At 47.4% G+C, this 27,970-nt stretch overlaps 1 protein-coding gene across 1 annotated transcript in view; it reads left to right on the forward strand.

Moving 5' to 3' along the window:
* The window catches only part of elp4 (elongator acetyltransferase complex subunit 4), a 44,771-nt gene that overhangs the window by 2,468 nt on the left and 14,333 nt on the right, over positions 1-27,970 (forward strand). The window contains exons 3-9 of the mRNA XM_084476481.1: positions 2,105-2,226; positions 3,233-3,367; positions 4,857-4,993; positions 7,809-7,893; positions 10,409-10,597; positions 14,930-15,038; positions 17,991-18,097. Coding sequence (XP_084332607.1) covers positions 2,105-2,226; positions 3,233-3,367; positions 4,857-4,993; positions 7,809-7,893; positions 10,409-10,597; positions 14,930-15,038; positions 17,991-18,097 — 884 coding nt within the window. The remainder of the gene's footprint in view (positions 1-2,104; positions 2,227-3,232; positions 3,368-4,856; positions 4,994-7,808; positions 7,894-10,408; positions 10,598-14,929; positions 15,039-17,990; positions 18,098-27,970) is intronic.

The following is a 27,970-nucleotide window of genomic DNA, read 5'->3' on the forward strand; positions in this document are numbered from 1 at the left end:
CCAGTATGGCTGCTGTCTGAAGATCTCTCATCTTTAAGGTTTTTATATAAGGGCTTGGGGTCAGGTGGGGGGGGGGAGAAAAGCAGCTGGGCTTGCTGTAGAAAACACCAATTAGATGTATTTGGATTGTTTTGTAAAATCATGTGAAGTACATTTTTTTAATACACGTTATCCACAAAATGGCTGAATTGTATGTTTAACTCTTTTTTACTGCTTTGATAGGAACATTGAATTAACTGGAGACTGACTGTGTTGATGTTAATGGTGAAAATTGTTTACTGTTTTACTGTTAGACAGGCCACAATCATTGTAATGTGTCTGCCTAACAATATCGTACAAAGTAGGAAGCAAACAAGGGGGCAAATATTCTGACCCGAAGGATTTCTCTCCACCCCAAAGTGGCATCAACCAATCCATGGCACTCCCACTCCCACTCCCACTCTTCTGTTCACAGGCAAATTAAGTAGGAGTGTTCACTTCTTTACCAAACCTAAGTCAAAATGAGCCCAGAAAAATCCCAAACACAAATCATCCCATGACTGTCCAGGGAGTGACTGATCTAGCTCAACGATATGACCCCCTTCACCCAGCCACCCCCTCCTCTCTTGCCCCCACCCCAACCCCCCTGTCGGTCCCATATCCACCCTCCTTACCCCCCGCCTCGACAGCCTAATGACTCCTGGAGGTTCCATTTGTAAGGCTCCCATAGAAACACAGCCACAATAGGCCCCATCTTGAGAGGGCCCATCTGGGAGTCTTTGTGGGGCCTGCTGAAAGCCACAAAGGCCTGCTGACCTAGAAACCCATCAATAAGAGAACAGGGAGCCCCACCGACAACAAATTGAAGAGCCATGGAATTTCCTTGGCCATACTGAGTCCGTAGGTGAGGACAGGGACCGGGGACATGTGTGTGTATGGTGGGTGGGTGGGTGGGTGGGAGGGACATTCCCCGGATGTTCCAGGATGTGATGTGATGTGAGGATGTCATTCCCAAGCTGTCGGGTGTATTTCCATTACCTTAAACTGTCACTGCTGTCATTGTCCCCGTGCCCACTGTTGGCCATTGTGCACGGAGGGCCCAGGGCTTTCATTCAAAATGGAGGTTGTGACAGGAAGCAGCCGTGGCCTGCTGAGTAGAGTTATGTGGCGCTGGGAGGGGGAGACAGAATGTTGATGATGACTTCTTCACTTCTGGAATGGACGGGTGGCGACTTTGTGTGATTCGACAGTGTCCACCTCTTGAGGGGTATTTTTCAACCCTTTGTCATGTGTGGCGTCTTTGTGACGACGGGCGTGCCCTTTGTCTCTTATCAAAGTGATATCGAAAGTAAAACGCTTGGGTGTCAAGAGGGGGAGAACAATGTAAAGTATCAGCCTGTGCAACCGTTTGGTTTGAGTTCAGTATGTTCAGTAAGTATGTGGCCCGCAACGTTACATCACACCGACCTTCACCAGCATTTGGAAACCTCATGCGAGTTACACACACCTTCAACTTATTGTCCACTGTTTCTCTGAAACAGTTTTCACAGGGAACAACCAAGGGGAAAATGACTTTAGAAAGGTGCCATTGCTATCAAAATCCACAGGACACCCAGTAGATGAACGCGAGCTGGCTTGTCAGGGAGCATTTTGGGTAGAATCAACCATCCTACCCTACATATGGTCTCCTGGTCATTTGGTCTGACAGCCTGGGTGTACCCAGGGCTCTGAGTTAGTCTTTAGGGACAGGTGTCTCCCTCTGCCCCGGGCCTGGTATATGATAGGTGACGTTAGATGATGGCACAGGTCCAACCTGGGAGAGGATGTTGACTGCATCATGTCCAGGTATAGCGATCACACCCTTGTTCCCTCACCGTCTTAACTGCCACCTCTTTCATTCCTGTAAGGGTTAGAGGGAAAACGTGACCGTTATAGCGATTCCAGTCAGAAGCCCTGATGCAGTCTGCTGTATCTACAATTCCGATGGCACAGGAAAAATAGCAACAGAAAAGACAGTTTTGTTTGTCATCCGATCGGCAAGGCAATCTTGTGTGTATTATTTTGTGTAAAGTTGGCATGTTAATCATTTTATGTTGTCGTATTTTGTTCTGAATTTTTTTCTTAGAGGAGGACCGATACAACAGCTACTCTTCAATGGTTTTAAAGTACTTCATGGCGGAGGGAGTACTATGCGGACATGAACTCTTCTTGGCGTCTGCTCAAGACCATCCGGATGACATCCTCACGGTATCGATAACACAAAACCAATCAGTCCAAATGTTTTCCCCTCACGGTTCTACTGTGTCCCTATGTTCCACTTTAATGGGCAATTTTCTATTTTTAAATCAGTGCAGCCAAAACGATAGGTGGAAGATCAGCATTATCTTCACATGTTCATATCTCCTCCACCATTCCCAGTCGAATGCATTTAGTGCCATCAAAAGATCATTGAAGCTATGAATAACGCCTGTCAACCATGTGTTTGTGTATTAGCAGCAGTCCCTTCCAATCTGCCATACGTAATTAAAGTGAATTATCCTAGGCAGCTGCAGCAGTTATAATGCAGGAAAAAATGGGAGGTGGTGGGGGGTTGGTATGTGGGGGTGGATGGCTACCCTGGGCATTATGTTAACCAGCGTAGGTGGCTCAGGGACCAGAGGGGGCCACGGGAAGCTTACCCGGGTAAGAAGACATGTAAGGGTCAATAGGGGTATCTGAAAGGTCGACGGTGGCATGAGGGTGGCATTGTTGGGATGCTTCTGGATTCATCTCCCTCTAAAGGAGGACTAGAGCCCCCAGAAGCTGACTGCCACCCAGCACATCGGGAACAGCGGTCTGGGCCTCTGATTGATAGTGGGAGGGGTCATCAGCTAACCCCCTCTTTACATATCAAAGGCTTATTAAGCGCAGGGGACTCCCCACAGGCATATATCACATGATCATTTCGTTCTTTTTATGGCTTGAATTATGCTAATCAAAAGGGACCACTCTTGTACTTAACGTAGATGGCAAGCGTGTTTTTTACTCAATTTTTATGCAAATTTAAAACAATTAATTTGGGAAGTCTTTTAAATAATATAAGCAATGGCCTGCGTTTATATATGCCTATTGCTTTTTAAGCCACTACAACCATAATGCTTTACCGTTAATGGCTCTTATTTATCAACTCACACACACACGCAGAAATTGAAGATGGTGTCTCACACACACACAAGGCGACGTGAATGCATGTGGCTTGTGTGATTGTATTAAGGAACTCCCTGCTCCCATCTTGGATGACATCGCCAGCCACAGTCCACTGGAGGGACGCATGCAGCTAGGTGGGCCGCTCGCTAGTCAGGACGCTATGAAAATAGCATGGCGATACCAGAATCTACCAAAAGTACAGGTAAATACATCAGCACAAATTGAACTGCATTTCTTTACCCCTGTCTTGAGTTGTACATCGTTTGCTAAGGATAGACTTATTTCTTTATTTTTAAAATATTTTTTAAATCTCTTAATTCCTACCCCTCATGTGTTGCCAATAATGTTGGCATGAGAAAGAACAGCACTGGCTCGAAGGTTTCAGGGTTTGGCAATTGTCTCCACCACTAAATCCATCAGCTTCAAAACTCCTTTGTTGTGTGAATGGGACCTCGGCCTCTCCTTTCAGAGTGGGACCAGATTACTCACACTTAGCTGGCGATAGGTAGGCTTTCACTGGTCCCCAACACACATACACACATACACGCACACTTGCACCCCTGCTTAGCCTGGGAAACAGGGGTATTTTGCAGCCTGTGCATTGACATGTCTGCCTGCTCAACTCTATGACCCAGACCTGCGCCTTCTGTCTTCCTCCAAATCCCTGCCTTTCTCCCGGCCAGGGTCGGCAGTCCTACACTCTTTCTTCCGCTTTGAGCAGAGGTGACCCTCCCCTTCTCTGCAGGCTCCCCCCCATCCAGTCTATAATCCATATCGCTATGTGGATTAACTGCACACAGAGTGTGTCCCTGGGGATCCTCTGCCTCTTTCTCCCCTCCCTGGAAACTTCTTTATATCTATGTCCCTTGCTCACCTCTCCCCCCTTCCCCTGTAAAATCGTCTTTACAAACCGCCAGTAAGCCCCGGCGGAGGATTTGCATCCCAAATTCGCTCTGAGAGTCCACGCTTAGTTCCTGCTTTACACACACCTCTGCAGCCCCGGCCCACTATGTCGCTCTCCTGATGAAGACATCAGATCAAAGGTGAAGCCGTCAGGGCGGGGATGGAACGCTAAGCGGGTTGCCATGCTCACAAAGAGAAGATGAGCCCCCTGACCCCCCCCTCCCCCCCTCCAACCTCCGTGCCCAGCTAACCCCCTCGCCCACCCTCCCCTGCATCTCGCCAGGAGAGGGACACACCGGGGGCCCTAATCCAGATTAGGAGTAGATTAAGGGCCCCTTTTACAATGGAATCCCTGCTTTCACTGGGAAAGAAGACCTGAAACTCTCTCTTTCAGCTGCAGGAAAACATCCGCCGTGCCCGGCGTCCGCGACCCATTTGTTTTCAGAGGCAGAAGTGGACATTTATGTAAAGAAATGATTAAGAACCTGGCCGTAGTGGTTGTTTAACTTGTCTGCTGCCGTATGAATCTCGAGGAATGACCCAGAAACAACGCAATTGCATTGCCATAGTGGAGCACACTTATTTGACATTTCATGAAAGCCAAGAAAGGCAATCAATTTGGCCTCATGCACTGAATCGGGATTCTTGGGATGACACACCATTTGTAATGAGAAATTGGCTGCCACTGTGTGGCTAAACTATGATAATGATTGAATTAATTCCTATTCCATCTAGCTCTATGGGTTTTGTGCTTTCAAGGCCCAACCTGTTAACTTCTCCTCACATAGACGGCGCTGGCGTCCTCATCCCGATTCGGACACTACTATGACGTCTCAAAGAAGATGGAGCCAGAAATCCGCCAGGCAGCCAACTGCCACGCGTTCTACCTTCCGGAACATTCTACGGAGTCGTCAGCCCTGCGCAGGTAAAGCAACCAGACACGGTCGCGAGAAGGAATGAAACCAAGGAGACATCCGCAGCACAAAAGTGCACAAAAATGGCATCCTCTGCAAAACGCAGGTAAAACAAATGAGACAGGCTCCACAGTATACAGGTCAACAGACATGACATCACCTACAGAACACAGTCGAACCGATGATAAACAAGAGGCGCAGGTAAACACTTCAAACAGCCTGTACATTTGTTAAAAATCATCTCTGAGCCATTCGCACTTCCTTTGATACCTCATTTTTTAAATTGTATACCACCATAACATAGCAATAACATAACATAACATAACAAAGTGTATGCAGCGGTTTCTTTTTCATTCCGACATTCAAAGGTTTAAGTGTCTATTCCTACAGGTACTTACAGTTTACTATCTAACACTCAGTCGTTTCACCTCGAGAGGTTTTCAGATCTTATCAACAGACCAAAAAACATGAATAACCATCAAAGCTGACACTTCCATGGTCGTAAGTAGCTTTGGCATAGGGGGGGACATTTTCCTCAATGGAAAGGTTGTGCATCTCTATTTAAATAAAGCCGCTGTTTGCATAGTGTGTTTGATTACTTCTGTGTTGAGTGTACCGCAGGTTCAAAGGTCATGCAGGGCTCTTTACTCCGAGAGAGCCCGCTGAACACACAGACGGCACACGTAGACAAACACACACTCACGCACAGACACACACACTTGGTAAACATAGCAATCTGGGGCACAGCGGAAGAGGACAGCGTTTTATAGAACCCCCCCCCCCCCCCCTTTTTATTTCAGCAAACAGTGGCCATTTAAACAGCACAAAGGTAAACACATTACATATTGTAAAACAAATCAAAAAGTTACAACATTTTTATATCTTTTTCGCAAAGTCGCACAACACAAACCGGTCAACATTTTTTTATCCTTTTATTTGAAAAGATAATGCCTTAAGTGGTGTGTGTGTGCGAGTTAGAACGAGAGAGAGCACCCAGTGAAGTGCAGTGGTGTGGTGGGTCTATCAGCGTCACGCTGGCACGGCTGTTGTGGGCCTGAAATCGGTTATAGATCTGATAGACATTTTGACAGCAGGAAACTACACCTGCACTGCTCCATTGTGCCCCAAATACCGCCTCAATACGGAGACAAACAGACACACACACACACACACACACACACACACACACACACACACACACACACACACACACACACACACATACAGTCCAAATTCGAGTACTCCCCCTTGCACGTGTCCACAGCCCCATGTTGATACCCTAGCTGTTAAATTGCTCCGTTTGACTTGAAGGCATAATTGGCACAAATTGCTCTCTAGGTGATACAGATCCTGTTGTTTAAGACCAAGCACCACCACCCCCCCCCTCCCCAGCCCCCCACCCCAAACCCGCTCTCCCCTCTTTTCTTTATTCACTGAAAGAGGAGCTAAAGAAGCCTCTCTGTATGATCCCAATTAGCCGACGTGCTAGCCCCTGTAGCCAAAGCACCTAGACCTCGTTGCTACCTGAATGAAGGGTGCCCAGTAGGGGTAGCTCAAACACAATGCCCACCTACACAATGGCCCCCAACCGGAGGAAACCAGTCTCGGGGAGCAGCCCCCAGCACCGACCGCATGTCAAACAACCCCAGCCCCCTAACCTCTGAGGCCGGGGTTGGGGCAGAGAGGCCAAGCCAGGGTAGGTGTCCCCTCTATCTCACAGGCCTACTCTATCATTAGTCTCAGCAGGGCCAGAAGGCACCATTGTTTGACTGAATAAATGAAACGCGAGTACATGGATATGCTCGGGCCGAGAGTACAGGGAAAATGGGTATCTATTACCGTTTTTCACGCAGGGCGTTTTGGCATCAGACCAATCTATGTGTATCAGCTTTTGTGGCCCCGCAGGTTTCGAATTGATGAGTGACACCGCGACCCACTGTGACAGTCAATACAGAGTGGTCATTACAAATGCCGGGCTGTTCTTAAGTAGAGGGTCCTGCGTAAAATGATGGGTTTAACATTGTGATTGGCCAAACGACACCAGGCCCGGCTGGCTCAGCGTTCGTCCATCTCTGGGCCGCTGTTGGCCGTCGATCAGGTGCTGCTCCGGAGTACTGTCAGCGGTGCACATCTTACCCCTGATTAAGCACCAACATGCACCGTCCTGCTATTCTTAGATATAAGCCCATTAATTCTGCTCCCTCTCAGCAATCGTCATTATTATTATGTTGTGTGTGTCTGTGTGTGTGTCTCTGTGCTTGTGCATGTGTGTGAGTATGATAGTGTGTGTGTGTGTGTGTGTGTGTGTGTGTGTGTGTGTGTGTGTGTGTGTACACCCACACACACACACACACACACACACACGTCTCTTCTGACTGACTGACTGTCTGTCTCGGCACAATCCGATCCTCGGGAGGGCTGACAGAAGACCAGTCATGTTGTAATTTAATCAAGCAAATAAATTAATTGGATCTCTTGATATGGATCATCAGTCTGCTTCGGTGAACAGGAAAAAAAACAAAACAAGCAGAGTCAGGAGGAAGAACCTGCCGCTCTGCAGTCACAGAGCGGCAGGTTACTTTGGCGATAGGCTTGATCCTGTCTGGAATCGCATCGTACTCTATATCGCAGTATGTAATTATATATAATTACAGAAAAATAAGTATGCACTTGGTATGCATGCAACGATATGTGTAAATATATGTATAATTACAGATAATGGACGTAGACAGAGCCTGTATCGTGCAATGAGATTCACAATATCAATGTGATGTTTTGTTTTTTTGTCCCCCCCCCCCCTCTCCTATGTCCACTGTGGTCCTTCAGTCCGCTGCTTCAGTCCTACTCTGCACTGCTCAGGTCCATTCAGGAGGTCATACGCAAGGGAGGCTTCGATGGAGCCGCACCCCCGGTAAGGCCGCGTCCATAAACTGACAAATGTTAACGTCATCTCGGAGTCGGAGTCTCCGAGATGAACAAATCGAGTGGTTTATTATCATTTATTTTGTCAGGTTTTTTTAAGCAAATTGTATTTTATGGTTACAGGTTATAGAATTCCTAAAGGAACCAGCCCTATAAAATGTATATTCCATCCTAAAAATGTAGAGTTGGTATTTTAGCACACTTTTTTTGCACTTTTATCGCTTATAAATAACACTATAAAGCGCAACAAAGAGTTAAGGAGAAATCTGTAGAGATTGGTATGAAATCCAGACAGAGAGAAAGTCTATACTTGAAACACCCCCAGCCCTCCTAAACCTAACCTCACTGTCCCCTCCGCGTGACCCTGCTCTGTTTACCTCCCTCCTCACCTGCTTGGCCTGGCCCCACCTGTGAGTCACAGCTGTGCGTCTCTTACCTTTGACGTCCATCTTTTTAATAATCAGCAATTCTCCAAAGAACGCCAGAAATGTCCTCAGCCCCGTCTGTCTCTCTGCCTGTGCCTATTGATGCCTGTCTGTGCCTATTGATGTCTCTTTGCATAGGGCCACAGCGTATCTCTGTCAACACCACTGTGTGTGTGTGTGTGTGTGTGTGTGTGTGTGTGTATCTCACCTACCTACTGTTACCCTACTGTTCATCACCTGGAGCCACCTTCTCCCCCCCCCTCCCCTCCCCTGTTACTCACACATGGGATCTACCCCCTGCCCCCCACTCCCCAACATACTAGACCCCCCCCCCCCCAACTCCCGAGTGGTGTCACTCACACGCCAGATTAACTGCTGACATCATCAAAGTGCTGCGGCCGCCTGTCGTGCGTTTGGCACGGCGCTGGAATGCGGAGAGGCACAGAGCGACACATGCACTGGCGCTGCACCACCTACAGTATGGGGGGGTGGGGGGGGGGCGGTAGGAGTTATAGATGTGCTCGAGTTTATTTTGTCCAATGAACGGTAAGTCAAACAAACTCGAGCAGTTGTATTCTATCCAGAGTCTTACGAGATGCGAGCTTGTTCGGGGGGAAAGTGTCCCATTGGCTCCCCAGACTGAACAGCTTTTTATAATTGAACAGCAGTTGCCTGCGCTAGGGCGGGCTGGTGAGTGGGTTGGGGTCCCAGGATGGGTGCTGCTGCTGCTGCCGCCGTGCCTATAGGGCTGCCCTCCTTGGCTGGACCCCACTGGCACGGTTCCCTGGTTCTGCTTTTCTATAGACTTAAAACTATAGGAGTTAAGTTTGGCCTCTGCCCCTGACGTCGCCACGGCAACACTCGTGTTGCCACTGTTTTTTTTCCTGTCCCCCCCGCCATGCTGGGTTTCCAGACATAAAAATAGATTTGTGAGAGGTGGCAGACCCAAATGACGCGGCACAGTGTATGATAAAAATCACACACACACGTATCTTTGGCATCTTTAGGTGGTGCGGGGTTGATTGTCGGGGAATAGGGTGTAGCAGACTGTTAAGGTAAGGCTCTCTCTCTGTAGGGAGAGAGCGGGAGTGTGCTCACATGCACAACAATGGGCCCGCAGTGGAACTCTGTGAAAACAATGTGGTTTATTTTGTTTAGATGCTGCTGATTGTGAGCCAGACCCAAACAAAGCTTAGGTCATACTGTAGTGGAGGGTGGGGGGTGGGGGGGGGGAGAGGGGGGCTCAATGAGATATAGAGCGAAGAGGAGGAGGGGTGGGTGTGTAATGAAGAAGGAGGGGGAGGCATGGAGAGAGTTGGGTGGGAGAGGAGAAGAAGATGGTGGTGTGTGTGTGTGTGTGTGTGTGTAGGAGTCACGGTGGGGGGTATACTTTAGGCCAAAGCTTTGTTAATCACCCTTGGCTTTCACCTCCATAATCAGGACCTGTGCTGGAGTAAGCAAACATAAAGGAGCGATTGTACTCAGAGGCTAAGAGCCCTCTCGACGGTGCAGACAGATACTTTTACAACTCCCTTTTTTTTTTTTTCCCCTGCTTTTCGTGATATACATCCCCACCAATGTTTGGCCACGGCGACACATCTGTCCTTCCTTTTTAGCTCGGGAATAAGTTACCGTCGGGACGGCGATGGGGGATTCAAGGGGGCCGGCCGCCCACCCTTTTCCCTGGCTCCCTTGGCGGTGGAGTTTTACTGCGGTGCCAAGAATGTGCTGGGGTTTCTGGGTGGCGGCCATATTGGAAGCCTGTCTGACAGGTCCATTGTGCCCGTGTCAGATGGCCTCGGTGATTGGGCAGTTGTGTCCAATCATGTCTGTGTTCAGATCGTCTGTGCTAACCGTGCTCTCTCCCGGTAGCCCGCTACCAGACATCAGTAATTACACTTTGCACAGTGACTGTTTTTTTTTTTTTTTTTTTTGAAATTGGTTATTCTAAATCTGCTTGAATGTGAGATGTACATGTGATCATCGTTAGCATTGTATTGACATATTTGCAATGTGAAAGCTGTGAAATGGACAAATGAGTCCTAATATTCGCCTCCGTGTTGTGTTCTTCTCTTCAAGTCAAAGTCCCGGAACGTGTTGCGTATCGGGCTCCAGTCCCTGGGTTCCCCCCTATGGGGCGACGACCTGTGTTGCCGCGACAACCCCGCCCACGGCCACGCCCTCACCACCTTTCTCTACGGACTGCGAGCCTTGCTGAGGTCATCGCTCTCCGTGGCGGTGTTGACCATTCCCTCGCACCTGATCCAGGTAACACACACACACACCGGTGTCGAAGCACTCCAAAACGTAAACACACAACAACAACACACATCTCCGCTAGGGATCTCACAATGGAGAGAACGTGCTGGATTTGTGCGGCATGTGTCACACACATCATCCCAGCACGCAGTACTGTACACGTTGGTCTGGGTTGACCCCGGACGGCAGGCTGCGCGGGGGTTTTATGCGGGAGACGGTAGTGTGTATATGGTGTAGCGTGTGTATGTTTGGCCTGTGCAGGTTTGCTTTGTCCTGTTCCTAATGGGGCATGAAGTTTGTGTCCTTTATTACGGGGGCCCCTCTCTTGACCCGGTGGTTGAGTGCCACCCTCGTATGATTCAGAATGGCGAGAGGCCACTTCCCTCAAATGTCACAGTAGGACCCAGTTGGTTGCACGCCTCATGTGAAACGTCGTTCTTTTGGTTTCAGTGTCTTATCTTGTGTGTGTTTGGGTGAGTTGTGTGTTTGTTTTGGGCTTTTAATTAGTGCAAACTGTACACAGTGTGTGTGCATTCACTTCCCTCTCTTTAACAAGAGTATCTCTCCCTTTGTGGCGCTGTGTGTGTGTGTGTGTGTGTGTGTGTGTGTGTGTGTGTGTGTGTGTGTGTGTGTGTGTGTGCGCGTGCGCGTGCTGGGTGTGTGCTCGTGTCTGTGTGTCCAGTCTGGCCTCTCAGTGTGAGGGTGGAGTCATCTGCTGAGGCATATGGCAGAGCGCAGCCCCCCTACCCCCAGACAGCCCAAACTGTAGCAGCACACACAAACCAAACAGCCATCTGAGACCTTGTGAGACGGAGCTCTCTCTCTCTCTCTCTTTCGCTCTCTCTCTCTCTCTCTTTCGCTCTCTCTCTCTATCTCTCTCCCTCCCCCCCCCTCTCTCTCCCTCTCTCTCTTTCTTTCCATCCTCCCCAGTGGCACTCAGAGAGCCCATAGACACAACACTTTCTTTGAGATCCTTCAACGGAAGAGGATATGCCTTGATTCTTCACTTTTCATAGTTTATAGGCTTTAAAGGCCGAGTGGCTACCTAGCAGATGTCAGCTGTGGTGGGAGCCGTCTCAACCCCCCCCCAGTCCTACTGTCCCTCTCTGGCCTTGTACCCAAACCCCCTTAATCTGCCCCCCCTCCCCCAACCCTCCATCCGCGCCCAGAACGGAGGAAGCACATGCGGGCAGAGACATGGATGCACATGGGGGATGGGGGGTGTTGGGGGAGGAGGCTGTTTGGACTGAGTCAGGTGTTGGGTTATTTAGCCAACATGGTGGTAATTAGAGGCCGTTAAGACAGGGTACCTGTGAGACCACGGGTCTATTAGTGTAACCTAGTCTGTTTCCTGAAGGCTGCAGGTGAAAGTGGTTAGAATCTGGATTAGAGTGTTTACCCAGGCCTTAATGTGGCCCAAATCAAGTCCAAATCAACCCTTGTGACTAAATTGATCACAAATAATAGTCCCAGTAGATTTATAGCACAGATCAACGATAAAAATAAATAAATGTGATTTTTTTTGTGCAGTTACCTTGCTCATCATTTGACACATATAATAATAATCCAACATAGAATCCCACTGGTGCCTGAAACCTAACCTACATCCGGCCTCAAAGACTGGACCTGTACATCTGTTTCTAGAGGTACGGCATCCATCAGAGATGCGTGAATCACACACTCAAAGTGTGTAGTACTTCCAGAACAGCCGTGCAAGCTGTGTTGTGTTTTCTGTTCTTTACCTGGGCTAATTAGGTGTGTTGTTTGGAGCGCAGTCCAGAGTAGAAGCCAGTCGTTTGGGACAACACCGGGCACTCCATCTATTATTGAGTGGCTTGGGAATCTGAGCGAGTCATTGAAAGCCTGACTACAGCCTCAGTCCATCTGAAACATTAATTAGGCTGGTCCCTGCCCAGCCCTCCTCTATACTGCTTAATATCTACCCACCACGCCCAGCTCCAAAGTTAACTTTATGCTAGCACATACACTGTACTACAAACCTGCGTATAGGACACCAGACCTTATGTGTGAACGGTGTCTTTATTGTTCTGAATCGTGATACGATTTTGTTGTGTTCGGCCCATCCAAAGCTCATAAGTAGGGAGAAACAAAACCAATCTCTCACTTGTGATGGTTTGATGAGAAAGCTATGAGGAAATAACGTTGGGTACAATTTATTACCATGCTATCACATCCAATACACTTTAAGCACATTACAAGTGGCACTCATGCATGTGTTTTAACTTTGATTACCTCGTTATGAACCCAGAAAAAAACAATAATGACTTCATATAATGATCCCCCTTTAGTTGGTGTCTATTTTATGCACACCACCAAACTATATATATTTATAAATATCTGAAATCATTTTTTTCATTTTTTTGTTTTGTAGTTGGGGAAGTGAGTTTTTTAGGAATAACAATAAAATGTTGGCATAATGGGATACATTATGTATATATTACATGATATTTACCTTGATTTAATCCCTTTAATGTTAAGCACTCCATTTCAACTATACTCTACTCTCAAGGTAGGGGAACTAAATATACTGTAATTGTTTAAAGGAAATCATACAATCTCCATCAAAAGTAGAGAGTTAAATGAGAGTGAGGGGACTTTCCCCTACGTCACTCTGATTACTGGTTAAGGTGATGTTCGACCCGCCCCTTTTGCCCTGTCAATCGTCCACAGTCATCTGAGCTAGCGAGCTTTCAGGGTATTTACACTGATGGAATCCGAGCTCATTGAGCCGGCCTCTGTAATGAGTGGCAGTTAAACTGAAGTGCCTCTTGTTTCAGCTCCCTTTAAACACTTTGAATCGCAGACAAACACCTACAACACAATACAGTGTTGAACCAAATTCTTCCCTACCGATTATGTATTTGTGTTATTTTCACAAACACATTGCAAATTGAACGCGTCTGAAAATAACCTCTTCATAACCTTTTCAAATTGATTCTCTGTTTGGGCCTCAATTGTATTGGATCGAAGCCAAAGCGGTTCATCTTTTAATTGTCCCGTGTCTCCATGCGTATGCAATCACAGGCAGATGGAGGAGAGAAGTCACCAGATGAAACAGAACTAGGACATGGCTCAACTGCCTTCAGTAACACTCCACATTCTACTATACTTACTAATAGAATGACTGACTAAACCATCGGTTCCACCCAAAACGCACCGCATACCGGCTTTAATTGTCGGGGGCGGGTGACCTCGGATACCCCTGTACGTGTGGGCCGATTCCGACGAGGTTATATAGGCATATTTTCAAAAAAAAGTAGGACAAAAATGAAAACGGGGTGGGGGGAAAGAGAGAGGGAAAAGACAAGAAGGCATGAAAACTGCATTAGACTGTGGCAGCCAACACAGAGAGAAGGATGTGAATGATTCAGGAGGCAACAAGATGAATAATTCAACACTCCCTCCCTCCCTCTATCCCAGTGTCCCTCTCTAACTCTCCTCCTTTTATCCCCTCTCCTTTTATTTCTCCCTACCTCCACCCCTTTATACAACCCCCCCTCCCCCCCCCCCTCTCCTGTGCTCCTTTTCCCTCAGTCCCCGGTCTAAGCGTGCCCTCTCGTCATCCTTGGGACAAACCACCCAACCTCACCAGTAGGGGGAGCTCCACTCCTCAATCCTCTATTCTTTCTCCCCCCCCACCCCCCCAATCCCATTAACCCCTTCCCCCCTACGAGTGGCCACACCAGGTGTCAGCGTGTGTGTGTGTGTGTGTGTGTGTGTGTGTGTGTGTGTAAGTTCATCACTCAGCAGAGTACAATGATGATGCACGCTTCCCTTACACCCTGCTACCCAGTGCCACCTCCCTCTGTAAGTCTAAAGGCTACGTCCATGTACCTGGCCCTGGACATCCACGGTGTGTCACCCCCATCAGTGCTCTGTGCCCTCCCCACCCTCCCCCGCCTCCCCACCCCAGCAGTGGGCAGAGTGACCCAACGGTGGTTGGCGGTGACCTAATTTAATTGCAGCCACTGATGGCTCGTCGGGAGGTTTTTAATTACCTGCCTGTGTACACACTTAATTTCTCTCTTGCTCTCTCCATCGCTTGCTCTCCCTCACCCCCCCCCTGTCTCTGTGTGTGTGTGTGTGTGTGTCTCTCTCTCTCTCACTCGCTCTGTCTCTGTCTTTCTTTCTCTCTCTCTCTCTTGTTATCCCTCTCTCTCTCTCTCCTTATCACTCTCTCCCTTTCTTTCTCTCTCTGTATCTGTGTGTGTCTCTCTCTCTCTCTCTCTCGCTCTCTCTCTCTTTCTCTCTCTCTCTCCCTTTCTCTCTCTCTCTCTCTTTCTCTCTATCTCTGTGTGTCTCTGTCTCGCCACGCCACAGAACCGGGCCATAATGGGCAACATCACCAGGCTGTGTGACAACGCTATCGCCCTGGAGTCGTTCAAGGGCTCAGATGGAGAGACCAACTCGCTCTACAAAGATTACCATGGTAAGAACAAAACTCACATGGCCTTCCTGTCCAACACACAAACACACACACGCACACACATCACACACCCACACATCTTGCACACACCGTGCACACAGATACATACAAACAATAACGCGCGCACACACACACACACACACACACACACACACACACACACACACACACACACACACACACACACACACACACACACACACACACACACACACACACACACACACGCACATGCACACATCACGTGTACACGTACTCACAAACACACACACATACACAAACACACACTCATGCATACACACACCGGCAAGAACACACAAACACACACACACACACACACACACACACACACACACACACACACACACACACACACACACACACATAAACACATACCACACACAAGGGCGCGCACACACCCGGCACACGTGCGTGTGTACACACAGAGGCAGTGCATTAGGGCTGGAGCCGGGCGGTGGATGGAGGCAGGGCAGCCCCCTCGCAGACCAGGCTGTCAGCCTGCGTTAGCGTGCTGCTGCTCAATCAGACGTGCTCCTCAGTAGACAGGCCGGGGGGGATTCAGCTGCCATGCCGCACCCCTTCTCCCTCACACCCTCAACCCACCCCCTGCCCTGGCAGATCCTCTCGCTCCCCTCTCTCTCTCTCCCGCTCTCCTTGTTTCTCTATCCCTCTCTCTCCCTCAATGTCTCTCTCTCTCTTTCTCTCTTTCTCTCTCGCTCACTCTCTCTCTCTTTCACTCTCCTTCATCCTCCACCCCCCCCCCCCCCCCTCTCTCTCCCCCCTCTCTCTCTCTCTTTCTCTCTCTCTGCAGCCCTAGTCCCATACCCCTGAGGCCTGGAGCAAAGCAGACCAACGCAGGGGAATCGATATTCTCACCATCCCTCCGTCGGTCTCTCTCTCTCTCCCTCTCTCCCTCTCTATCTCTCTCCCTCGCCCCACCTCTATCCCTCTGTCCCTCGCTCACTGTCTCCACGGCGTGCTTTGCTAACAAATGGAAGTGGTGCGCGTGGGGGGGTGGGTGGGGGGGGGGGGGGGAGGGAGGGTCGCTCGGAGGTATAGGACAGTGGAGGATGTTGACGATGATGATGATGACGAAGAGGCAGCAAGAAGAAGAAGCGAGGGAGCGGGGTTTTAACCCCTCGCTCTCCTCACTCTCCCAACACAAGCACACTTACTCACAGACACACACACACACACAGACACACAACCTTCTCCTCCGCGTGGCCCTACCATCCCTTGTTCGCCCCATCATTCCCTCTTTTCTTTCCCTCTTTCCCTCTCCTCTCCACACATAAAGGTCAGTTGGAGTCAGTGTGGTATTTTTAGTCGCGCATCTCAAACTCTCCATTTCGCTCTCTCTTGCTCTTTTCCCCTTCCCCAATGCACACACACACACACACACACCCACGCACACACCACAACGCGCACGCAAACAACTTCACACACATACACACATGTGCGCACAAACACATCCCACCCCCCTCGGGTTAGGCAGCCCTAGTTGTGACAGACGAACGGACGGAGAGTAAAAACATTGAATGGCAGCTTTTGGTTTCACCCAGCAGCATGTTTTATTTACACGGTAACACATCCCGTAGCGATCACAGCGCTCTGTGACTCACAGAGCAGCCCACCTCTTTACTAGCTCTGATTATCCAAACACTTTTTGTTCAATGTAAATCAATTTTGGGGATTTTTGGTGTTGTGTTGTGAAACGGCTAATCCTAGCCTTGCAGACCACGGCTAGTCCTCCATATCCAGCTAACACGCTACGAGGAGAAGACCCGGTTCGGGTTATGAAACAAATTCCCGTTGTATGATTGTTTTGATGTGTGTTCCATGAGCGCAAACGCATCTGGTCGTGAGACTGTGTGTGTGTGTGTGTGTGTGTGTGCGTGTGCGTGTGTCTGTGTGTGTTTTTTTCTTTTTTTTATGTGCGGCAGCAGTTCAGGGCTGCTCAAAGCATGCTGGGAAGCCTGTCATTGCAAATCAGCAGAGGGGAAATCACCCAAGTGCACACAGAGAGAGAGAGAGAGAGAGAGAGAGAGAGAGAGAGAGAGAGAGAGAGAGAGAGAGAGAGAGAGAGAGAGAGAGAGAGAGAGAGAGAGAGAGAGAGAGAGAGACTCCACCACCATCCCCCCACGTTTTTTGTGTCTGTCCCCCTGTCTCTGTTGCTCCCCAGTGCTCCACTTTCCTCTCTCACGCCCGCCTCTCAGCACCCGCCCACTGCAATTCTTTTTTTTTTTTATGAAAATGTTGCCTAATGGAAGAGGAGGAACGAAGAGAATCGGAAGAAAGTTGTTGAAAGTGTTCCAACGTTTGTCTTTGTCTCGGTCATACTACACAGGGTCCTGCCCGGACTCTTTAATTGGTTGGGCCGCTTATTTTAATCACTTGTTAAATAATACATTTGTCCCCCCCTGACTCTGCACGATGCATCCCTGCTCACACACACACACACACACACACACAGACAGATGCAGGCTCGCACGCACACAAGCACGCACACACACACACACGTAATAGCAAGTATCCCTGCAAGAATTAAGGAGCCAATGAGTTTTAGCTAAGAACAAAAGTTACTGCTTATCTTGCTCAGCCTCATTAAATGTGTATTAGGGTGTTGCCACACTTCTTTAAGTGCTGACTCTTGTATTCTCTGTGACTTTTCAACGGAGAGTGGGAAGGCGGAAGAATAGAAATTGAAAGGGGGAAGTATATGGTGGGTAAGGGGAGAGGAAGGCGGCGGGCTGGGGAGGGTCATTTGGGCTGTTGCAGGTCATTTGAGATATAGTCGAGGTTGTCATTGCTTACTGTACTACGTGCGACATGGGAAAAGTATGTCGGGTAAGATGCTTTGACTGGTTGTCAGCGATGTGTGTTAATCTCGCTGGGGGTCCTTCATCTTGTGTCTCCTCTCTGTCCGTTTGTTAGGCTTGCTCCACGTGCGCCAGGTGCCCCGCCTGAACTGCCTGCTCACCGAACTCCCGGACCACAAGGACCTGGCCTTCAAACTCAAGAGGAAACAGTTCACCATCGAGGTATGTCCCCGGAGGTTTTTTTTTGTTCCGATGAAGGGACAGTCATGGGGGTTCCTTTGGGAGTACTCGTGAGGCACATCCTGGTCTCGCAGGTTCCCGTTCTGTTCCTCTCTGCAGATCCCACTCGGTACCGTTAGTTAGTTAGCACTTGGGGAGAGAGTTTCAGTCTGCCGACTGAATAGTGTGCAGTGAAAAACACGCGCCAGAGGAAAGTGTATCAATAAGCACTGTTTAATCCAAAGTAGAATAACCAACAACAATGTTAAAAGGTGAACCGAAGGTGAACTTCCAAACAGATTCTGCAATAGCGAAGAGAGCACTAGCGTCACTCTGACTGGCTGGAGTCATTTGAACAACGTAAGGCTGCGTCATATTTGGAAAACAATTACTGCCTAGCCAAGGCCACTGCAAATTATTTGTGAAACGCACACATCAGGCTTGGGTCCATTGGCAAGCATGCAAGTATCTCCATATTCATATCCCCTTGTAAGCCTTCTGTATTTTTTATTCCTGTTCTGTTATTCCTGCTCCGTGTGAACAATGCATCCACCTAAAGCATTTTGAATGTCACGCAAGCACATCGTTAGCATGAACAGGAGCCCCATTTAGATTTTAACTAATGATTTATTCAGAGCGCCCCTCCATTCGTTTCCTAAGACCAACATTAAGTGCTGATGATTAAGACAGGTCTCGCGTTAGACCGAGCTCTGGTCTCCTGCGATTGCATTTTGCATGCCGTCGGGTGTCAACATAAAAGGTGAAACTATTGATTATGACACCCTTCTTGTTATACGTGGTGTGGGCTGTTCCTCAACACAGCAGGGTCATGCCCATGAGAAGCCATGGAAAAAGCAGGGTTTGATCGCATTTAGTCACTCGGCAAGACTGGGTTTTATTAAGACATCCTGATTTGACATACAAGTGGATATACATACAGTACATGTATATATTTATCCTGTTGGGGTGTTCTACACATTCATTTTGATTCATGGCTTCCCAGGCCCTTTGCCTCCTGTCACAAACATGGCATCCTAGCAGCAGCGGCAGCACATCATCGCTCGGCCGCAGAGCAATCAATCTGTCACGGCGCCACCACTCCAGAGACAAATTAAGGGGCCCTCCTCCTAACTCAGGCTCATGATTGGTCCTCATTACATTATCATTACCTTATCACACCCTCTGCTCTTCAGGCTATTAGTGGGGCCTATTGTCTCAAGCAGGAGGTGAGTGGGAGGTGACGATTGCACCCCCACTCTACCGCCACCACCAACCACCACCCCCTAAACCTGCCCTGCTTGCACCCCCACGGTTAACCCTCCTCCCCCCTTCACCTCTTCTGCCAGTCCCCTCACCATCTAAACCTTGTCTACTCCCTTATTGGCTCACTACCTCTCAGCCACCCCCCTGTCCCTGCCACTGACCTCATGAATGGGCCACTCTAGCATTGATTTATAAGGTTCGTAAAAGTCAAGGTGGATATCCCCAATGGCCTTTTAATTAGGCCCTGCAGAGTGCATGGCCAAGGGTCGGAGGAAGGGTGCATCTAATGTGGAGAGATGGGGCTCTGGAGACTTGAGTGGCTCAATGCAAGCAGGTCCATGTCTTAGTGCCTTGAGGAAAAGCTTTGCATGCCTGGGCTGTTCCATGGGATCAAAGTCTCGCCCAAAAAACAGAACGTAGAACTGCATAGAGAAGGTAAACCTGGAAAGAAACTGATTTTACGACTCTAGATTGACTTAGGATGTCGACGTGAGAGAAGGTGTCGTATGAAATGCAATATCAAATCGAAATACCTGGAATCTAAACTGTTGGAAATTTCCAAAGAACTTTGTATTGTATCAAGAGTCAGTCATCAATCAAATGGCCCAGAGTGATGTTGCACACTGTTGTGGTTACTGTTGGGCACAAATTCAGCCAATGCAGCATATCTACGCCATGAAAGTTTGATGTGTTTTTGTAGTATTTATTGTGTGCGTGTGTGTGTGTGTGCAACAGCACGAGAATGTGTGCGCACGCGTGCATGACGCCATCCGTACCCCTGCGTGCCTGGACGTCGCTTTGGCGTGACCTTTTGGTCAACCGTCTCAGTGGGCCCAGTGATTGACACATTGAGATAGTGATCAGACTCCAAGCCTGGTGTGTGGACGAGTGACAGCCAATGCCAGCCCTCCCTTATCCCCGCGATTACCGCGGCTCCTCAGGCCCCGGGGCCACATACAGCACTCCCTCAGCTGGGTTCAGTCCCGTGCCAGGGTCCCCTTGTCTCCTTTACACCGCGACCGACATTATTCTTAACGGCTCGAAAACTCATTGACACTCAAAAAGCTGGCACACTTGGATCCTTAATTCTTCTTCTTCTTCTTCTTTAGTCCTTTTTTTGATGCTTCATGTCTTGATCCTCATTATCTTCATCATCTTCCGATCCAGTACGTACACGTGATGAGTGATAGGTGATTGACAGTGCTCTGTGGTTGATACAGGGGTCAGGCTCGTAACCGTGACTGCTCATGAGGTCATGCTGGCAGCTAATTTATTAAGGGTTTGACTCGCGCTTCTTTCTTTCATACACACCTCAGGAACCCAGGAATGATAATCACTTCCCAGCTATAGAGCGCAGCCTCTCAACAAAACGGTGGTTCAATGAAATCAGTATTTTAAACAATTAGTATTTACACAATTTTCACAGTATAAGCGGTCCAACTTTTGCGGCCTTACCAGAATTAAATGACTCCACAGGGTTCATGATATTTACTGGCAAGGTTTGTAAGTTCAGGCGTAGGTTGACGAGCAGTTATTAGACGTCATGCCTGAAGCCAGAATTAACCCATGGCCCTGTCTAAGCAGGTAGAGAAGTGTAAGGTGTTTAGACAAGATCAACACACAGTCACAGACACTTACGCAAACATTGCACACACGCACACACGCACACCCACACCTACAGGAGAATGCACTTTGACACCCATGCACATATTTGTCTGGGCCCTCATTAACAAGCGCAATCTCTGTTAAGGGACGAAGCTCTCAAGAATGCAGTGGGTATGCAATAGCTTTTGCCTCACCTTTATCTGACCCTTTCAGCCCTCAGACAATAGGCCTGTGGGGTACTGGGGTGTCCCAGGTAGGGCGAGGGGTCAAATACAGTATAACACGGTAGGGGATTTGTGTCAAATTAGTCTCGTCTTAGAGAGAAGTAATTTGGAGGCCTCTGTGGAACTGAGACAAGAACCTCGAGACGGAATCCTTGTCATTTCCCCCCCGCCGTGGTGCGCTTAAAGTTCAACTTTCAACACCGGACCAGTGTGTTGAAAGGGAAGGTGGAAGAACATTGAGACTGGAGATAATAATGACTGATGACGACGATTATGATAATGACACTGAAGAGTTGAGGGATAGAAAGGCCGTTCAAGTCGAGGGTTCAAGAGCAGAGTGGTGTAGTAGGTTAATGTTTGGTGGCGTGTCCTCAAAATGTCTTATCGGCAGCGCCTCGGTGTGCCCCTCTCCTCCCCCCCCCCCCCCCCATCAAGGCCCGTGGGTGTCAAGGGAGGGGTGTTAATGGACCTATGTGAGGACCTTAACAGAGGCTGGGGGTTGGAAGGGGGGGGTGTAAGCTAAGAGATGCAGTTAAGTGATTTTCAGGTCAGGTCTAATTAAAAATGAGGGCTTTTCCTCAGAGGCATCAAACTGTCCTATTGAAAGAGAAATAAGGGGAGATTTGTAGATAGGACAATGAGTTGGACACATGCTGTCCTAAGGGCTTGTCGTTTGTGGTGCGTTTTTTGTGTATTTGTTCTGTAGTTGCTTCTGCACATTTCAGCTAATGTGTGGTACTTTAGAAATAAGGGATGCTGTTTTATTACAGGAATCCATACCAGACTCGAGACCAAACCAATGAAGTTGTTATTCACTGCCCATTTTATATACGTACAACATAAGAGGTCATTGAAAACACAACGGTGCTAAAGTAACACTACAGCCGACTTCATAGTTCAGTGAATGAAATTTGTAGTTATTTTATCCATGTGCCTGTGACTCCCGGGTCGTACCGTGGGAGTCACAATCAAATGGGAATGGACCTCTTCAATAATATTACCAATGAATAATTTACTTTCCATCCCTCTGCGTACACCAGCCTTTGTCGCATTTGGGACAAGATGTATGTATGGTTGGTTCGTGTGTGTGTGTGTGTGAGTGAGAGAGAGCACCTAGGCAGGCCAGTCTGTGGCACGCGATCGGACTCCTTTGCCGAACAATATTCACAACATACAGCAGATCGACATCCATTATTTAGCAGAGATTTTATCTATTCTGCAAATGTGCATGTATGTATTCAAGCAAATACCCTGTGTGTGTGTGTGTGTGTGTGTGTGTGTGTGTGTGTGTGTGTGTGTGTGTGTGTGTGTGTGTGTGTGTGTGTGTGTGTGTGTGCTCGCACGCTTCATTTGACCCCTCTCGTGTTTGTATTTGTATGTGGTTTGTGTTTCTCATCATAGCATAATGATGTGTTTCAGCATGTGGCTGCACTTCTACGCCTGGTCTAAATAAACAACAGTATTTCTTTTTTGCTCACAGTTAGTCTTGTAAATGTGCATCTCATGTTGGTTCACTTTCAGACACAGTAGGGATGTAACGAATTGCAAATTCACATCGGTCAATTAAGAATTGAGCGGCATTCAATAATCCAAACTGGATCATAATCCCCAACAACTTTATTACCAACGTGTCGGTACAAAACACTTTTTTTGCCGGTTCCCTTCCTCCTCGCAATACAATATCATCTGCACTTCCAAGTAACGATCCCAGAACTTCAATTTTTCTTTCAAAAATTAAAGATGTTTCTAAAAACACAATGAGCAGAGTTAGCTTGGTTAGGCATAGTTCACAACTATGCCTAATAGTTCACTACGTGTCTTTTAACATATCGGACATAGCCATTTTGCAGGGTTTTCTGTACAGCAGATGGTACCATGTTTCGGTTCTGTACGGCTGGTGTCTCTGTCAAGTTCAAGAACGCCGAAGAAAAATTTATCACACTGTGCCATTAATGCAACATTGCTTTTTTTTACCTGGCAACTATCGGTCATTTTCTCTATTCCCATTTCATATTGTACACAAGTACACGAGACATTATGTAATATCCGATTAATTTACCTTTATTTGTATTTTTTTCGTAAAGCGTGAAATACAGGTTACTGGTTATTCCTTATTGTTCCTCAACACGAGTGGGCGTTTGTAGGGTGGTTCCCAGGAGAATTTTTTATTTTTACCATGTTCAACTAGCTTTTATAGGCTTAGTTGCCAAATGTACCATCAAATGTTGAGTGTTATTTCAAGATTGCTGGATTTAATTTATTTAGTATACTTAAATCTTTCAGCACTCTTTCTATTGTGGTAACTGAAAATTGTATTTATTATTCAAAGTACTCTTATCAGTACAAAAGTGAGTACTCTGTACTCTGTAAGGGATGCAGAAAGGGAATTCTGCATCCCTTAATCAAACGAATATAAGTGTGTCGAATCGCATCAAACTGCATAGATTTTCGAATCGAATCGCACCAAATCGTTCCATACTATATTGTATTGGAGTCCACGTGTGCTGATGCGTGTCAAATCATGCTTGAAAGGAGAGATGCATATCTATAAGACCCAGTTTAGGTTGTTTAATATGAATGTATAATAATGGGTTAGAGAATGTATTTATTCGCACAAAGTCAAGGATCAAGGGTCACTGCAGAGGAAAACAATCGCCCAGAGCTGTGCGTGTTTTTTTCGCTTGTCTAAGTCCACAGATGCCTCAGGAACAACGACAAACCACAGCTACAATGGCAGTTGTGTTTAAAGACAAAGCTTGGGGGGGGGGGGGGGGGGTGGGGGGAAGAGTAGATCAGAGATCAGTGGCCAAACATGGCCGCCCTCAACACAACAGCCACACAATTCTTCTGCCTTTCTTTTCCCCGCACAAACAGACAGTAATAAAAAAGAAACAAAAAAAGAAACAAAACAAAATATGACAAATGTGCTCGCCCTGCCAGAGCAAGTAACCGTTTGCTCTGCCTAAACCGGCCTCCTAGAAGTGAAGTTTCTTCGTCAGTGAGCAGTGAACCCTAAGCACCCTCTGCACACTGCGCTCATCCTCCATTAGCCCCCACTAGCTTAGCATGAAGAGGCTGGAATCAGAGCTGGTTAGAGCAGCGATCCTGGTCCTCAGCTCCCATTAAGGGAGACGCACTGGTCCACACATGCATGCCACCCTACATCAATGGGGGTCTGCTGGTTTCTTTAGGGGCCCTGTGTTGAGGGTTGAGAATAGGGGCCGTTATATTAGCATAATGTATTGACTGCAGAGCCAGGGCCCTCCCGGTGTTCCAGATTGTGTCCTCACAGCGTGGGCTTTGCTTTAACCGGGAGATTGTTTTATTGATATCGCCCTAAGTTCTGTGATAAACCGCCTAATTTTGTCTTTATTTCCTCGGCTTTTGGCTTTTGTTATTCTGAAGGGAACTGTTTGTGTGTGAATTGTAATTGTTGTCACTGTAAATCCTACGCTAATCCCATACAATCCTTTCTTATCACTATTAAGAATTCACAAAGTATTTAGGTATGCTTAGACCTTGTTTATCCAAGATATACAAACTGACTTGTTAATTAGGATGCCAAAACCAAATAAATGGAAATGAATGTGGTTGTCACCGTATGAAGCTGTTTAATTCCATAGCGATGACAACAACATTAGCATTTATTAACAAATAATAAGGAAAATATGACTTAGAAAAAGATTAATCGTGATCATCAGAATCATGCATCACTAGACTTCAGTCAAAGGCCAAAAAAATTAAGAATTGAGCGGCATTCAATAATCCGAACTGGATAATAATCCCCAACAACTTTATTACCAACGTGTCGGTACAAAACCCTTTTTTTGCCGGTTCCCTTCCTCCTCGCTTGCAACCACTGAAGCAAACACCCTGCAGCCCCCCGTAAGCACTGGCGGCGATAGAATCAGAAAACAAAATCGCAACGTCCCTCCTCCGCTCGCTGGTCCTTCCAGAGAGAATGGTCGTTGTCATGACGGGCACAAAACAGGTCCACGGTGGGACCGGTTCAAAGGTGGAATGTTGATCCGGAGCAGGAGCGCTGAGCCCAGGAACGCTCTCTACTTGGCTCCTAAAAATAACTTTCCCACACTCTGGGCGCTCCCCGTACTGGAGGGAGAGTGTGTCAGGGTTTGTGTTTTTGTGTGTGTGTGTGTGTGTGTGTGTGTGTGTGTGTGTGTCTGTGTGTGTGTGTGTGTGTGTGTGTGTGTGTGTGTGTGTGTGTGTGTGTGTCTGTGTGTGTGTGTGTGTGTGTGTGTGTGTGTGTGTCTGTGTGTGTGTGTGTGTGTGTGTGTTTGTGTACTCTGGATTTTAGTGTTCCAGTTGCAGCGGTGGTGTTGGGGGTGCATTTTATCCAAACAGAAGAAGATTGGAAATAAAGGTTTACTAATGCGAAATGTGGTTCTTGTTTTGACTTTTTCGTCATTTGTAAAAGGATTGACTTTCGACGTCTTTTGACCTGATGAAAAAAATACACCACCAATAGGGTTTTGCCTGGTTTCCCTTTTCAGCTGGTTCTCTATGCAACAATGCTTTAACAAGCCCTATTCCTCGTGCCCCCGTGCCTTTTTGAACCCTCTCCTTCACCTTCAAGCAGACTATAAAGACATGTGTCTCGGGTCGCTCTCGGTGGCTGCTTAACCCCCTTGCCACCGTGAGTATGGTTTAAAGAATTGTGTTTTAAAAGGGGGATACACCCCACAATCAATAGATGAGTTATTTAAACTGGTGTCGTCTATTGAGGAAGCATGGAGACCCACTGAATGTAGAGGGGTTCTCATGAATTTTACGAGTGTCCGTGTCCCCTCATCCTCCAGAGTTAACAGGTGGCTATTGAATGGCTTTGGCCCGATGATGGAGGGCAGGGAGACACACATAGTGCCCTGAATGGCCTTTAATTACACCCAGTAGATTATTCAGAGGGCCGACGGAAGGGCAAGCTTACACTTCAAAAGGAAAGTACAAGGGGCAAGGTGTTGCTATTTTCTCTCCCCAAACGCTTTGTGACCCCTGTTTATTTGTGGTTGGCCCTTACGGCCCAAATCAATGCATAGGGTTGGATAGGGTTTACATTAGATTGGAGTATTATCTTAATGGACATTTTGCAATGGGGTGAAGATAGCGATGGTGCTGATGGGGGGTGGAGGGGGGTGAGTTGGCTGAGCACTCCAGTTTATGCCTTAACCAAACTTTCCCTTTGTCCCCAACAGTGATGGGTGATGATGAGTGACAGGGGTGTTAGGAGTGGGTTTTGGGGAACAGAATGTGTGCCTGGGTGTTGCACAGCCAAGCTCACACAAAAGGCAACCCGAAAGGTCATCTCTGAGCCAAGCGTTTTGTTTACCTACAAGCAGTCTTGCAGCGTGAAGTTAACTGGATGGTAAAAGAACCGTGTGTATGTACAAGGGTTAAAATATTTGCCTTGGCTAGCGGCAACATGGTTTTAATGATTGAAATATATGGTATTACTTTGTACAAGATATGTGTTCTCAAGTTATGTCAAGTAAATCTAATTAACAGATGAAATTAGTGTGTTTGGAATTTAGTGTTTACATTTTGAGTCTACAATTCGAAGTCTCCGATGTTTTGGTCTTTGTGTTGGTAATAATCAAACACTTTGATGTGTGCGGGCCAGGACAGTAAATCTTTTTGTAGGAAAATAAACAAATATGGATAATATGTCAAATGATCTGGTCCCAGTTTAAAATTGTTGATACCACTATTAAATACAAGCCACGCTATCTAAATATTGTCTTTTTACATACACCCTGGATGTACAATTAGCAAATTATCTGATAAACACTCATTCTTTTTTTAAGTTGGTTCACAAAGGAATAAAGAATTTGTCAATTTCAAATGGGGTAAGTGAAGTCTGTCTTCAAAATAAATGAAACCCTTTTACCAGAGTACGTCAACGCCATTTCTGTCTAATCAAACCTACAACCGTCTCCTCATCCAAGTGTACACATTCGGCTAGCTATAAACCACTAGCTAGCAGTTCTATTATCTCTGCGTCCCCAGACTGAGGCTTCTGCCGATGACGCTGGATGGAGGTCCGCGAAGAACTCTTTTTTTTTTATTATTGTTTTTTTTTTGCTTCCTCTCCTCCTTCCCTTCCCCCCATCATAAGCTCAGGCAGTGATCGTAACGTGGGGTGACAGCTCACCTCTCCCTAGCGTGCCTACAGTTCTCTGAGCGTTCGCTGGGGACCCCCACAATCCCCCCCCACCCCACCCCTTTCCTCTCCTCCTCCACTAACCCCCCCTGGTGTAGCCCCACCGCCCCCACCCCCAAATCCCAGAAGGGCACCAAGGTGCCTCCATATGTTAGTCTGAGGTTTCTCATGATGTGTTGATTTGTCCTTTTTCCCGTAGAGAACGCCAAATTACAAATTGATTTGTTTATCTTATTTATTGAATTCAATCTGCTTGTCCCAGTAGAGGGCCAGGGAGGGCATGGGCCTCTACTGGGGGAAATATCCAGTAATCTTGTCCGGTCTCCTTTGCGTGAATTCAAACATAGTCTAGAAATATCCTTAATGTTCTCAAAGTCGAGGTTTACATATTACTAAAAGAAAACGGGTCACACCACACCAACTAGTTCTTACGTAGTAGTAGTTATTCAAAATGTACACCTACCCTAAGCAGGTGTAAATTGTGGCAGTTGGTGGAATTTGGCAGTTAGAATATGATCTGCAAAATTATATAATTATGGGGGAGAGTCGCTATGGCCGCGGTGTTCAGTAGCCAATGCGCGGAACCCAGCAACTGTAGCCTGCTTCTAC

The sequence above is a fragment of the Micromesistius poutassou genome, assembly GCF_964030765.1.
Source record: "Micromesistius poutassou genome assembly, chromosome: 12".
In the NCBI taxonomy this organism is placed as follows: Eukaryota; Metazoa; Chordata; class Actinopteri; order Gadiformes; family Gadidae; genus Micromesistius; species Micromesistius poutassou.